Source organism: Macaca thibetana, chromosome 2 (genome assembly GCF_024542745.1).
Source record: "Macaca thibetana thibetana isolate TM-01 chromosome 2, ASM2454274v1, whole genome shotgun sequence".
Lineage (NCBI taxonomy): Eukaryota > Metazoa > Chordata > Mammalia > Primates > Cercopithecidae > Macaca > Macaca thibetana.
In genome coordinates this window covers 54905676-54919149 of record NC_065579.1, presented here as the reverse complement: position 1 = coordinate 54919149, position 13474 = coordinate 54905676, and the positions used below count along the sequence as shown (strand labels likewise).

Below are 13474 nucleotides of genomic sequence, written 5' to 3'. Positions count from 1 at the left end.
TATTTAAAGAAATAAACAAAAAAACTTAGTTACTTCAAAATAAGTATATTAATATAATAATAATATTGATATCACTTCCTACATTTACAAAGGAGCTCCACTTTTAGAAACCTCATGTATCCTCCAATGAGGTCCATTTTTGTTTTTCTACCTGCCTGGTATAAACATTAGCCTTTTTTGTTTGTTTGTTTGTTTTTGAGATGGAGTCTTGCTCTGTTGCCAGACTGGAGTGTAGTGGCACGATCTCAGCTCACTGCAACCTCCGCCTCCTGAGTTCAAGCAACTCCCCTAATTCCCCTGCCTCAGCATCCCAGTAGCTGGGATTACAGGCATGCGCCACCACACCAGCTAATTTTTTGTATTTTAGCAGAGACAGGGTTTCAACATGTTGGCCAAGATGGTATCAATCTCCTGGCCTCGTGATCCACCCGCCTCGGCTTCCCAAAGTGCTGGGATTACAGGCATGAGCCACCGCACCCGGTCAAACATTAGACTTTCAAACCAAATTTAGATATAGTGTTTATAAGAACTCGTGTATCTCTTCAGAACTTGGCATCTTGAAACCAAGATCTGGTAAACAGAAACATCAGTAAGGGGGCCTTTGGTAGGGGAATACTGAATTGTAAGCCTCGTCAGTGGCATAAAGCTTTTCTCATCAATTTCTTACCCACAGAAAGCCCTATGTCCTCCAACTCTTCATATCTGTCACTTAGCTTGACCACCCTCCTGCTTTCTTTCATCCATCCACAAACAGTGCTAAAATGTCACTGTTGTAATCAAACAACACAGAAAAAAATAAAATGCTAATGCATCACTTTGACTGTCATCAACAAATGCTAATAAATAAATTATTGGATATAAGATTGAAATTTTTGGATACAATAAGCTGAAAATGGGCTGTAAATTGTAATACTGAGACAAGAAAATATCTTTGATAATACTGTAAATACGAATATGAACTGCTTAAGTCCTCATCTTGCATCCTTTATATTTAGCATAGTACAAGCATATGACATGCATTGACTATTAAACTGTAGTACCTACAGTTTGTAACTATTTAGTGGCTGCAACAGCTGATATTTCATGGTATTCAATAGTAAAACTAATGACAAAATCTATCAATAATCTAGTATAGGACATTTGGAAACCATTATATTTCTCCTACATAAAAGAAATAAATAAATGAATTAAAACATATATGAAAATTTGATATCTGAATGTTATCTATAAATGTATGGAAAATATGGAACCATCGCTGAATAGAGTTAATACTGCTTCAACAGAATAATATTTTGGTAAGGCTGAAAAATACTGAATACCTTTTGTTCTCATTAGTTATGCATTTAAGGACTGTTCCCTTTATTACGTGTATGTGGGTGAAGTCAGAGTCATCTGAAGACTTTCCCTTATCTGAACCTTCATACTATGTTACCCAGCCACTGTTCATTAAAAAGGCACTTTCTACTTTACAGTTATTTTCGAAGCTCTTATTTTCCCTACCAGATTCTTATTTTTTTAAGGACAAGGTGTATCTATCTTGATTAAGTTTGGTAGATTTCACTAAGCCTAGTGTGGTATTTTTTCACAATATGTATTCACTTATAAATCAACTTTATATGATAAAATAATATTCAAGTCAGCAATGTAATGCTTATTTCATAGAACTAACTATGTCCCCATAAGTCTAGAATCTTCTTAGCTCTCTAAAACAAGTTCATTTTTAGTTAATAGCTTCTGAACTTTTAAAAGTGAAAATGTAGGAAAAATCCAGTGTCAAATACAAATTTCTGGAAAACTACTTTGGAGAAAGACATCTCTTCATTTTGTGAATTTAGCTAAAGAGGGACTGGAATGGAGTTGACATCAGCATGGACATCATCAGTGGTATTTAGATTTCATATTTACCACAATTCTTTTTAATAGTATGATATTATTTAACATTCAGGTAATTTGAATAAATTGGCATTGTCTTGGGGAAAGTTATATGCTCAAGCATGCATTACATACAAATTGTGTGTTCATACTTCACAGGAGTATGTATTTTGCATACCTTTATCAACTATCATTCACCTCTTTTTGTATATAAAACACACATCTCTCAGTTTCCTAAAAGAATGTCAAAAGAGATGATGGTTTTTCTTTTGGAGCATATGAGCATATTATTTCAGAAACGTCTTCACTTTTTTGGAATAATTGATCTCTGTGGAAAAGCAATTCTCTACTCGGTCCAATACGGCTATATTTCATTTTAAGATTAATATTTCCTGAACTGTTTTAACAAAGGTTAATCATAGTAACCTAGAGAACATAACCAAAAACAGTAGAAAAAGAACCAAATGTGTAAGACCGAATTCTCCTAACACAAATATTTCAAGGTGTGTGTTACACATATTTTTACAGATTTCATAGGCACATATGATGAGATAGATGCCTCTCTAAAAACATGAACGATTATCTGAAAGAGGTGTTCTGGATCTGTTATGAAAAAAAAAAAAGCTAGTAATATATAGAAAGCTATAACCATGTATTTGCTTTTTTTTCTCAATGATATATCTGTAATGCTTATATAAATGTTTATTTTTTACAATATGAAAAACACTATGTAAAAACCAATTTCCCCACCTCAAATGTAAAAATATAAAATATGTTTAGAGACAGTTAATGCCATATGCCAATAGCTCTTCTTGAATCCTCTGCTTTGCAATCAATAATTCTCCAACCATTAGTGAATATGCTCCATGACTCATCAGAAACAATACACAAAGTTAATGGGGATCATTCTTCCCCTCACCCTCCACACACGCACTGACACTAATGGAAGCTATGCTTCATATAGTGGAAGACAGATTCAAGATGGCACCAAGCCGAAAGGCAACTCTTCTTGAGGCCCTGTATACAATCTAACTCCTCCCCACAAAGAATCCACGACATCCATCTTACATTTTTTGGCATCCTTCAAGAAAATAATAGTAAGCATACTTTATATGGCTAGAAAAGAACCACATTTTTTTCAGCTTAACACTCACTGTGAATGGCAAAATGTACTTCAGTTACGAAAATATCTGAAAGGAATGTTTCCAGGACCTATGCCATTGTGCTTTGTTTACCAGTCAGATGCTTTCTCAAGAATGTGTTCAAATTATAAAGACAGTGTCTCCATGTATAGAAACTCTTCAGAGCCCATGTTACAGTAGAAACACATTTTTACCTTTGCTAATATTCAAAACAATACCCTCCTATCTGCAAGTAAAAATCTTTCATTCTTATGAATTCAGCAATCTTTTATTAACATCTGCTCAGGACTTTGGATTTGTTTTTTTTGTTTTTTTTTAATTTTCTAAAGAAAGTTCTAGTAAAAGAAAACACATATTAAGTATTTGAAGATAATTGCTATTTACTAAAAACTCTATTTTAAAATAATTTTAGTGACTCGTTTATGTTTTGTAACTTCAGGACAATGATAACTACAGTGTCTCTAAAATGTTCCTAAGTAACAATCATACTCCATTTTGGCCTTTGAGAGGTGTTAAGACTCATTCTCTAATTATAAGTCTTTCTCTATTATTACTACCTCACCATCAAATCTCTAAACTAAATAGCAGCTTTGAGGAAATAAAAATAGATGTTAGGTGGTGTGTTTTCTCAAATTTTGGTTACAATGGATAAGAAAGACAAGGTATTTCTACATATAATAAAATAAGCCAATTTGATTGTTTTGACCAGCAAACTCTTTAAGCTTTCTCCCAGAATATTGTTTTTCTGCTTTATCCTAGAACAACACTGTCCAAAATAAGTACGATGTTAGCCTTATTTGTTATATTAAGTTTTCTAGACATCATGAAAGAAAGAGAGAGAGAGAGAACAGGTGAAGTTTAATCTAGTAAGATCTTCTATTAGAACCAATATATCAAAAATTATCATTAAAACATATCATAAATATAAAAACATTAATCAGATGTTTTACATTCTTTCCCTCATATAAAGTTTTCAAAACCCAGCAGTATTTTACACTTCTCAATCTGGACTAGACACATTTCAAGTGCTCAACAGCCGCATGTGGCTACTGTACTGGACAGCACATTCTAGATTTCCAAACATATGAAGCTTTTTGGCCTAAAAGACCATATACTTTAAAATCTTCCTATGTCACATTCTCTATGATCCATATTGTTGGGATTTTATTTTGAGCCAATCACTTCATGAACCTATTTCACTTCTTTCCTCCACTCTCTTGACTCTCATATCTACCACCCACCCTAATGCCTTTGCTTACAGAATTTTAAAAACCCAATCACCTATTCTTTTCAGCTTCTTCTAAGCAATACCTGAGATGTTCTCTAATCTGCACATCTAACACCAAGCAGAAAGCCAGAAGGTGCAGCAAGATTATTTATTCTCTGTTTCCATAAATAGATCAATCAAATACAGCCCTAATGTATGGCAACAGTGACAAATGGAGGGGCGTTTTTTTCTTATAATGAAGATAAGGCACTTTATATAATAAAGTAGCACACCCTTCCTCAATGAGAAATAAAACTTTCAATGAGAAATATAATTTTACTCTTTTTTTCTCCCAGGAGAAATTTTGGGTTAGTCTGTTCTTGTTCTGGAACAAAACCCAGTGTTTCATTTCATAGGAATTCTGTGCCCAAAGGAAGAACAGAATGTTGGAATCAAAATTTAATGAATTCAACTTGGAGTCTAACTTTGCCTCAAATGTGGAAATGTAAACACAAGCAATAATATCTCAAACCATGTAACACTTCAGTTTCTCTTTGGCATGACTGCACAGAGAACCACACTTGATGTGTAGCTACACACAAATTTGTTCATAGTTATATAAGGAAAAAATTAAACTAGGCATATGTGAGGTTTTTCTGAGTCTCTTAGTAATAATGAAATCTGATTATTATGTCTTAAGTGATACTATAATTACAGATGAACAGGTTTTCTGTTGCTGACCCAACCTGTTCTTAAAACACAAAAGGCAACTTTTGTAGTCTTCAGCAAGGAAACCCCCCGTTAAACTAATAAGACTAAAAAACCTATGCCGACATTTTCAAAGAAGATCTAACAATATAATAATAATAAAGTAACTCCCATGCAAATACACAAAACAGATAAAAACTAGAACATTAGGTTTTCCTAAAAAGTTGAGCCGTAGTTGTCACCAACTTTAAGAAAGCAAGATACAAATGACAGCGATGTGCATTCTCAGGCTACAAAATAACTTATTCAGTGCCTCTATCTATAACTACATCTAAGACAGTCTAAGTATTGAACTGCACTTTCCTGGGATAAATTTTACAGTCGTTGAACTTTCATTTTCTGTCTGGGTGATAATATTTTATCTCAACAGCAAGGAGAAACACCAACACACTTAGGAACCCACACAGAAAGATAACTGTGGAGTGGCTCTCTTATGCTGGTATAGAATACTTATGTACTAAACACCCTCTGTGTATAAACAGACACTGTGTTCAAACCCAGGAGGAAGGGACACAGTGTCCACCGGTGTAGTATTTCAAAGCACGTTGCACAGGGCCCGAAAGTCTAAAAGCATTAATTATGACTTCTCTCCTAGCGTATTAATTTAAGAAATTCCTCAGAGTATATGGCAGAGTTTGCCATCCATCTGCTATGACTTGTGCCTGTGCTGGTGGGCACACAAAGTAAAGTCAGCGGCAACAACCTTTCTGGCAGCTTCTTAATTTTAATCCTGGGTGGACATACTCCACGGAAATACACCCCAGAATCCCAACAGCCGCATACTCTCTCGGTCCCAGAGAGCCCTAAGAACACAATATTAGTCTGGTAGCAACACCCCTGTAGTTGTAAAGTGCTGTGCGAGAGGAAGGCATAAGCGCCACCATATACCTGCTCGTGTTACTGGCTCTCGAATCAAAGTATTCTCACATGACACATTACTACCAATAACAGATTCCGGCTCCGTTTAAAAAAAAAAAAAAAGTGGGGGGGGGGGCGCTACATATTTGTCCTGCTTTTGTCTAAAAACCAGAACCCAAGTACTAACTACTTTTCATTCTTTTCAACCTTTCATGAAAGCAATTCAATCAAACAACTGCGGCTCCACCCAAAGAGCTTCTATACTTACTTTTCTTACAGTTTTTGAGTGACGCACTGCAAAACGATGAAAAAAAAGAAGAAGAAAAGGAGGAGGCAGCCCTCTCCTGCAGGGCGTCTTCCGCCCTGTAAACTTGGCAAAAGGCAAACTGGCCTGAAATACAGCACTCTCCATATAAGGCAGCCCAGCTAAACATGTCATGCGTAATTTATGGGTAGCAGGCAGAGAATTAACCTTTGCGTGCACATATTTGGCCCAGATGAAAACCGGGCGGGATGGCAGCCCCGGGGCCAGGGATGCGGGAGCCGCCGGGAGGACCCGCGCGCCGCTCGCCTCGGAGGGACTCGCACCTTCCCCCGACAAAGATCATTAAGTTGTGAGTACACTTGCACGCACCTGTTTCTCTTCTCGCCCCACTGTTTCTCCCTGGGTCCCGCTGGGTTGCCAAGCCGTGCGCCGGCTGCGCCGTGACAGCGTCCGCAGAGCCCACGGCGGGGAAGGGCGCAGGAGCGGCTGCGGCTCACCCTCCCGCCTTCCCCCGGGCAGGAGGTGCTGAGGGACGCGAAACCAACCACCGCGCGCGGCCCGCCCCTGCCCAGGAGAACCGCGGCCGGCGAGCACCTCCTCGCACTTCCTCCTTCAACCACCGGCAGCCCCGCCGGAGTCCGAACAATGAAGCGCGGCGGACCAGCGCGGGGAAACTGTGAAAATGGAAACTTACCTCTCACATTTTTTTTTCAGAGGCGGCCCGACTGTCGACCGAATGCCCAAGGCATTGTGGGAGTCATGATTCCAAGATGCCCGCGACGGAAAATGGAACTTGTCAGCTCCTTGTCACGGGAGCATTGTGGGCGCTACAACTCACTCAGCTGCAGTGAAAAGACTGTTGCATGTCTCTGTGCAGCCTCTTATCGCGGAGGTCTGGCTTCCGCTGCTGCTGCGCGGCCCCTCCCCCGCCCGCCCAGCCCCACCAGGAAGCCCAGGGCGGACTCGTGGAGCTCCTAATGCACGCGGCGGCGAGGAAAACGCTCTTCAACTTTCGGCTGGCGCCCTCCCGCGCTTCCCCGGGCCCCAGGGTCGCCTGTCAACCGGACAGAGTCCGCAAGGGCGGGTGATGGGTGCTTGCCCCGCGGCGCCGAGAGCAGGAGGAAGCTGGAGCCCGCGCGGGCGCCGTGGATCCCCTCGGCCTCCCGTTGGTATCTTCCATCTCATGCGTTCAACATTGTAACCTCGCGGCGGGCGTGCAGACCGGACGCCCTCCAGCTACTTACTTCTACCGACTAGCTCGACACACCAGTGGGTTCGTTTTGAAAGAGGCCCTTGCACCGGGCTTTACAAGGAAGCCGGCAAGGTTAGATTGAAGGTTAGAAGCCGATTAGACTAGAATCCTGCGATCTGGTGAGACTGCCGCCTTAAAATGCACCAAACAGTTTTTGAACCTGGAGGGCTAACAGGCGGGAAAAACATCTTCAAGATTGCCACTGTACAGCCTGTCCAGTTTTGGAAATCCTTAGTGAAACTGTCACACAAGCACAAACACTCATATGTCAGCTTTTCTTCTACTTTGTAAATAATATTTGTAATTTACAAGCCACTCTATTTCCAACTTTACACCATGTGATTTAGAGAAAGCAAAGCTCCCTCTTTAAAAATAATACATTACTTTCTGAAATACCGCGATATTCCACAGCAAGTAAGCCATATTGTCGCTAGAGCAAATAAACCACAGCCCCACATCATAATTCACTGAGTGCTGTAAGATGTAACTTGGCTTCGCTTTGAATGGAAAGAATGCTGAACGTCTGTGATGTAATGAAGTTTTGGAGATTGGGGGCAGGATTTCCTTTGAATGTAAGGAATTCGGATAACTTGTGCAACGAAGATTCTAATGAAAAACGTTTGTCCCATGTTTGGGACACAATTTGGGACAAAAATGCTGGATATGGTACAACATTCTTCCTGCAGGTTAGGTTGTGTTGAAGAAAGTGAGGCCAGCTCACGGTGAAGGAAAAACATCAGAAAGGTGCTAAAGTGCAGAAATACCTTCCAGAGGCACTAACAGCCGACTTGAGTTCTTGACCTTTAGCTAGATCCACAAAGCACTGAGTTAAAATTGTACACTGAGCCCTTCCAGAACAAATAATTAATTAAATGGTGCCTCTTCCCAGCGTTAATCGTTTAAAAGGACTCAAGTACCCACACAGTTTTAGCAAACTAAAAGAACACTGACACTTTCTCAGAGAACAGGAATGGGAACTTTCTATCTGCCCATTAGTAACTACCCCAAGCTATGAAGACTTCCATTCCTCTTACTAAGCATTCAGCAACTACATTTAATGCCTACTATGCCAGTGATGCAAGAATGGATAAGACAGTCCCTACACTCAAGGATAACACCTCTACTAGGTGAGAGACAAACCAATTAATTCTGCATAAGGGATAAGTGCTATGATGTTGGAAGCAATCCCACGAGGGCTCTGAGGATGGTGAAGGAAGGGTTCCTGGAGAATTTACATTTAACTGGTGCCTTGAAAGATGTGTAGAAGTTGGCAATATCAAAAGGGAGTAGAGTCCAGGTGGAGAAAAGAAAAGAGCAGGACAGGCTGGATGGCGTGGCTCACACCTGTAATCGCAGCACTTTGGGAGGCCATGGAGGGTGGATAGCTTGAGGCCAGGAGTTTGAGACCAGCCTGGGTGACATTAAAAGACCCTGTCTCAAAGAAAATGAAAAGAGTAGGGTATACACAAGGGGCCTGCCAGCCTTCTCAGCCTTTCTATGAGAAGCGAGGGGAGAGTAGTACAGGAAAGTGGCAGGAGATGACGCTAAAAGTAGGTCTGTGTTAATCTAACAAGTCTCAACTTTACTGTCAAAACTAATGAGCTAGAAAAGTTTAGGCAGCAAGGGCCAGAGATGGAGTCTAGACTTGTATTGCAGAAAGTTCCTGTGACGGCAGCTTGGAGGGTGAATGAGAGTGTGGGATGGAGGGGTGAATGGGTGTGGACAGACTGGAAAAATGACTCATGCAGGGAATGAGGAAGGGAGGAGCCTTGGGAGACTCTCAAATCCCTGGCTTAGCCTACTGAATTGCTTACTACTTGCCTTTTAATGTCTTCATTTTGCCTCCCATTGTCTATGATATTAAAGGCCTAACTTCTTAGTAGAGCAACCTTTGCATCTGCTAGCAGGTTGGTGTCCTAGCTGGCTTCCATGCCCCTCTGCTTAGAATGCCTGCAAACCACTAAGGACTAATCCTGGTGGTAGAAATTTATTTTCAATTGTTCTCAAACCCTTGTAGAATTCCAAGTTAGAACTGTGGTGTTCTTTTATCATGTGGGTTAGGAAATTTGCTGTTTGGAGCAACATGGTGAAACAAAGGACTTTTGAACCTGTTTATGGTGCAAAAGGGGAAATTATGTTTCTACTTCAACACTGGAGGAGGGGGGAACTTCTGGGAGCAAAAGAGAAATTGAAACTGAGATGAGACATGTTTTTTGCTCCATGACAGAATACAAAGAAATACAAGGATGATCCTTTAATGTTAGAAACAGTAGAATAACCATCCTAGTAAATGAAAAAGAAGAGAAAAACATGTTATTTTACATTAGATACAGAGAAAAACATGGCTAAGAAAACTCATAAAGCAATGGTCAATCTATAACTCAAAATGAGTCCAAATAAATTGTGATATAAAGCTACATTACCACTGATTTGGTCTAATTTACTATCATTGATAACATAACATGAATGATAATATTTAAAATATTAAAGCACTGTAACAGACACCAGATCATATGTTAAAACTATTAAATCATGGTGTCAGCTTTCAACTGCCAGTAACATCCTAAGCACATTTCAAACTATGGAAAGTACTAAAAAATCATTATAGTAATAAAAAGTTAATAGTTCCTCATTTAGAATACCATTGATATCCCCTCAGTGCCAGGAGAACATTATAGTTACTCCTATTTCTGTGAAGTGTATAGTCCACAGGTTCATAAGTGAGTATATCCGTGAGTATAAAAAGAAGGTCATTTGTGGGTGGAGAGGGAAATTATAGAAAACAATTTCAGGTAAAATAAACTACATTTTCAGATAAAGGAAAGAGTGTTCACTACAGGTTCCTGAAATATTTCAGTCCATTCAAGTTTTAATTATACCAATGAATCTCAAGAGAAATACAGTTAAGGGATATGGTTTTTATAGATAATATCAGCTCCTTGTTTACCAATAATAAAGATAAAGATAATGGCAGCATTTATCTTTTTCAGTCCAATGGGGATATTTAAGGTAACTATGTAAGTGTGTGAGTGCCTGTGTGAATTGTGACTTACTTCTTCTGCATACCGCATTCATAGCTCAGTAAGCTCTCACTGCCTCTGCAATATAACTTGTCTTTCCTGACACACACACACACACACACACACACGCTTACCCACACAAATCACCTAAATAAAAATATCTCAAGGAGGTATACTCTTTTAAAATGATATTTTTATTATACCAGGATAAAAATAATTGATTGAAAGATGGTGTCAAAACCAGAACCTAGTCTCATGTCCTGTGCTTCCTAATCAATATTTAAATATAGATAGTCAAGAGAAGATGACTCTAAAAGGCAATCAAAAGTTGCAAACATTCTTGTATGGAGAATCAAGTTTAAGTAGATGCATTAAATGTATCACATTAAACTTCACAACAGGGTTGAGGAGAGAGGTGAGACCTTTTGTAGAATTCAAACTTGTTCAGATATTTGAATAAATATACTTGAGAAAAAGAATTACATGAATTTAGTTTATCTTCAAAGACCTTTATATATTTTGTACACAACACAATTTCTTTGTGCTCACTATTTAAAAATAAAAATATTTATTCTAATAGATACTATGTATATATTTGATATATATACAATATTATATATACATGTTATACGTATACATATAATATACATATATGTATACATAATATACAATATATGTATAACATATGGCACATGAATGTGAAAATATATAAAATCAGTATCTTTGCTACTAAATGTTTGTAAAATTTAAAACAGTTAAATATTATGCATTTCTCAAGTTATTTTACCTAAAAGTTGAATCTATATATTCAATATCATTATTTTGGGATTTGGCAATAGAGAGACAGTAAGCAAATACATTTTGAAATTAAAAGTTCAAAATTATAGAATTTTAGCATTGAATGGAATGTTAGAGAGCATCTGGCCTTGTTCCCTTGTTAAACCAGAGGAGTGCATTATATAAGGAACTTGGCACCATGGAAGAGCAGAACTGACATCAGTGTCTTCTGACTCTCTCAGGCCATTCATTTTCATTGTCTTTTTTTTTCTTAAAGACAATGAGGCCAAGAAGCAGCTCTAAAATAGGCCTAACAGTTCCCCCAGTTTAATGTGAGGAGGTGCTACATTAGATTTCCAAGAGTATAGTTCTTCCTTCCTCTGTTTCTTCCTTCTTTCCTTTTTTCCTTGTTTTATTCTTTCTATTTTTTCATCCCTCCTTTCTTCTTTCCATAGAGAAAACACCTTTCACACAATGACTCTATTCATTTCACAAACATTTATTGAGCATCAGCCATGGCTAACTCCTATTCTAGGTACTGTGGTTCCAGAAATGAACAACACAGATAAATCACTTCCCTCAAAGGGGTTGCATTCTACTAGGGGGAGAGAAGCAACAAAAAATAAGTCAAAAATAAAAAATAAAAGATAAATAATGAGGTAATTTCAGATGGAGATAAGCGCTATGAAATAAAATAAAGCAGGTTAGGGAGATTTGGGAGAGGAGGTTGTGTGAAACAGGATGGACTGAGCTGGTCATATGCAGGCAAGGTTCTCAGCGAAGTGAGGAATAACTGGGGAAAGAGCATTCAAAGCAGTGGGACTGCATGGCAAGAGCCCTAAGGCCTGAGTTCACCATAGGGCTAAAGAGCCCTATGGTGAACAAAAACGACCTAACCTCAAGGAGCTTACAGTTAAGAAAGAGGGAAAAAATGAATCTCAATCAAATTCATCACGCTCAAAATGCAAAGCTACAGCCATGATACTTTTCCTCACTGGGAACCATTGACATGTTTGATTATGTTAGAGGCAAGGGTCGGGGTGGGGTGATGGAACGTTATCTAAATTTGGTTTTCACAAAGATAACTGGATAACTCTTGACTGCTGTGTAAAGGCTGATAGTCTAATCTCAGAACAGAATGCATGACGTGCACCACTGCTGGGAATGAGAGCAAACCAAAAGTGGGCTCTGTCTAGGAGGGCAACGGGCAGCAAATGGCTGGGGACCCAGCAGCAGAATGTGATTTGGTTGAAGACCCTCAGCAATGGGGTACAACAAACATTAGAACCTTACATCTCAGTGTTGAAGAGAAGCTGTAAGACTCATGATCCTCAAGATAACGTACCTTGAGGGAAGGGAGATGTGGTATGCCTGTCTGTGTGTGACTTATTTATTACTTGGTGTCAACACAATATAGAAAATTCAAAATTAATGAAGGTAGAATATTTTTGTATCAGTGGTGTTTCCAGTTCCCAGAGATAGGAAACTGTTCGTATTACAGTTTATTTCCTTCTAGGCTTTTCCCGTGCATTTTTAAAAGCATAGTTAATATTGTACTATATATGCAATTTATTTTCTAAATTGAATCTTTTGAGACAAGCTTATAAAACAAAGGACACCCCCCATGTCATTTATATGTAATCTTAATTTTTCATGAGGTAATGGAAGCTGGAAAGTTGGCCCTTGACCAAAGCCTTGCAGCTAACACAAGGACAAGCCTCCTGCCCCACAGTGTTTCACAGCCAGTACCCTAAGCTCTGGAATTCATCTGTCTAATGTGTAATATATTTATAAACACTCTACCTGGGATGTATGTATACCTTCTACTATGGACTGTCATTAGAGACAAGGAAATATGCAATTGTGATCTTTCAATAAATTAAACAGATATAAAAATAAATATATAATACAGCCAGAAGATCAAAATTGACATATTATCTATTTATGCTTATAATATGTAACTACACGTAATATTGTAAAACACTTTCTACCATTTCATAAAATTCTGTGTTGTCATTTAGCCCAGAATTCCCTTGCAGTCTTTTAAAAATAGTATCTAATAGGGCTTTTAATATAAATATTGTGATGTAACTCTTTTATGTACTGTAACCCAAACATTTCTACATAGTAACACTGTTCCATATAGAAAACAAATATGAAAAAATATGGCCATTGTCTTACTTATTTCTAAAGGCAAACCAATCTTTGACAATGCCAATAGCAGGGTTGATGTTCTTAAATGCTGGCTGTATCTCTATCTACTTATTCATTGTATTCTTGAGGTTCCTTTCTTTTGGTTTCTATGATATTCCA

The 13474-nt window shown here is 38.5% G+C and overlaps 1 protein-coding gene and 1 pseudogene across 22 annotated transcripts in view; one reads left to right on the top strand and one right to left on the bottom strand.

The window, feature by feature from the left end:
- Positions 1 to 13474, bottom strand: part of MBNL1 (muscleblind like splicing regulator 1) — a 222877-nt gene that overhangs the window by 193810 nt on the left and 15593 nt on the right. For 8 of the 21 annotated variants that reach the window (XM_050779815.1, XM_050779826.1, XM_050779823.1 and 5 more), the window contains exon 1: positions 6807 to 6905. The exons of 6 other annotated variants lie outside the window; for them this stretch is intronic. Coding sequence is in view for 1 of the 15 variants with exons in the window: in XM_050779822.1 (XP_050635779.1) it covers positions 6116 to 6286 (171 nt within the window). In the remaining 14 variants the exon portion in view is untranslated. Of the gene's footprint in view, positions 1 to 6115; positions 6436 to 6481; positions 6590 to 6806; positions 6906 to 13474 lie in introns of those variants that run through there. 7 more of the 21 variants (XM_050779835.1, XM_050779828.1, XM_050779834.1 and 4 more) reach the window with 5 other exon arrangements.
- LOC126948266 (uncharacterized) lies at positions 6976 to 7851 on the top strand (annotated as a pseudogene). The gene has a single exon (XR_007723383.1). The product of XR_007723383.1 is annotated as an uncharacterized LOC126948266 (transcript).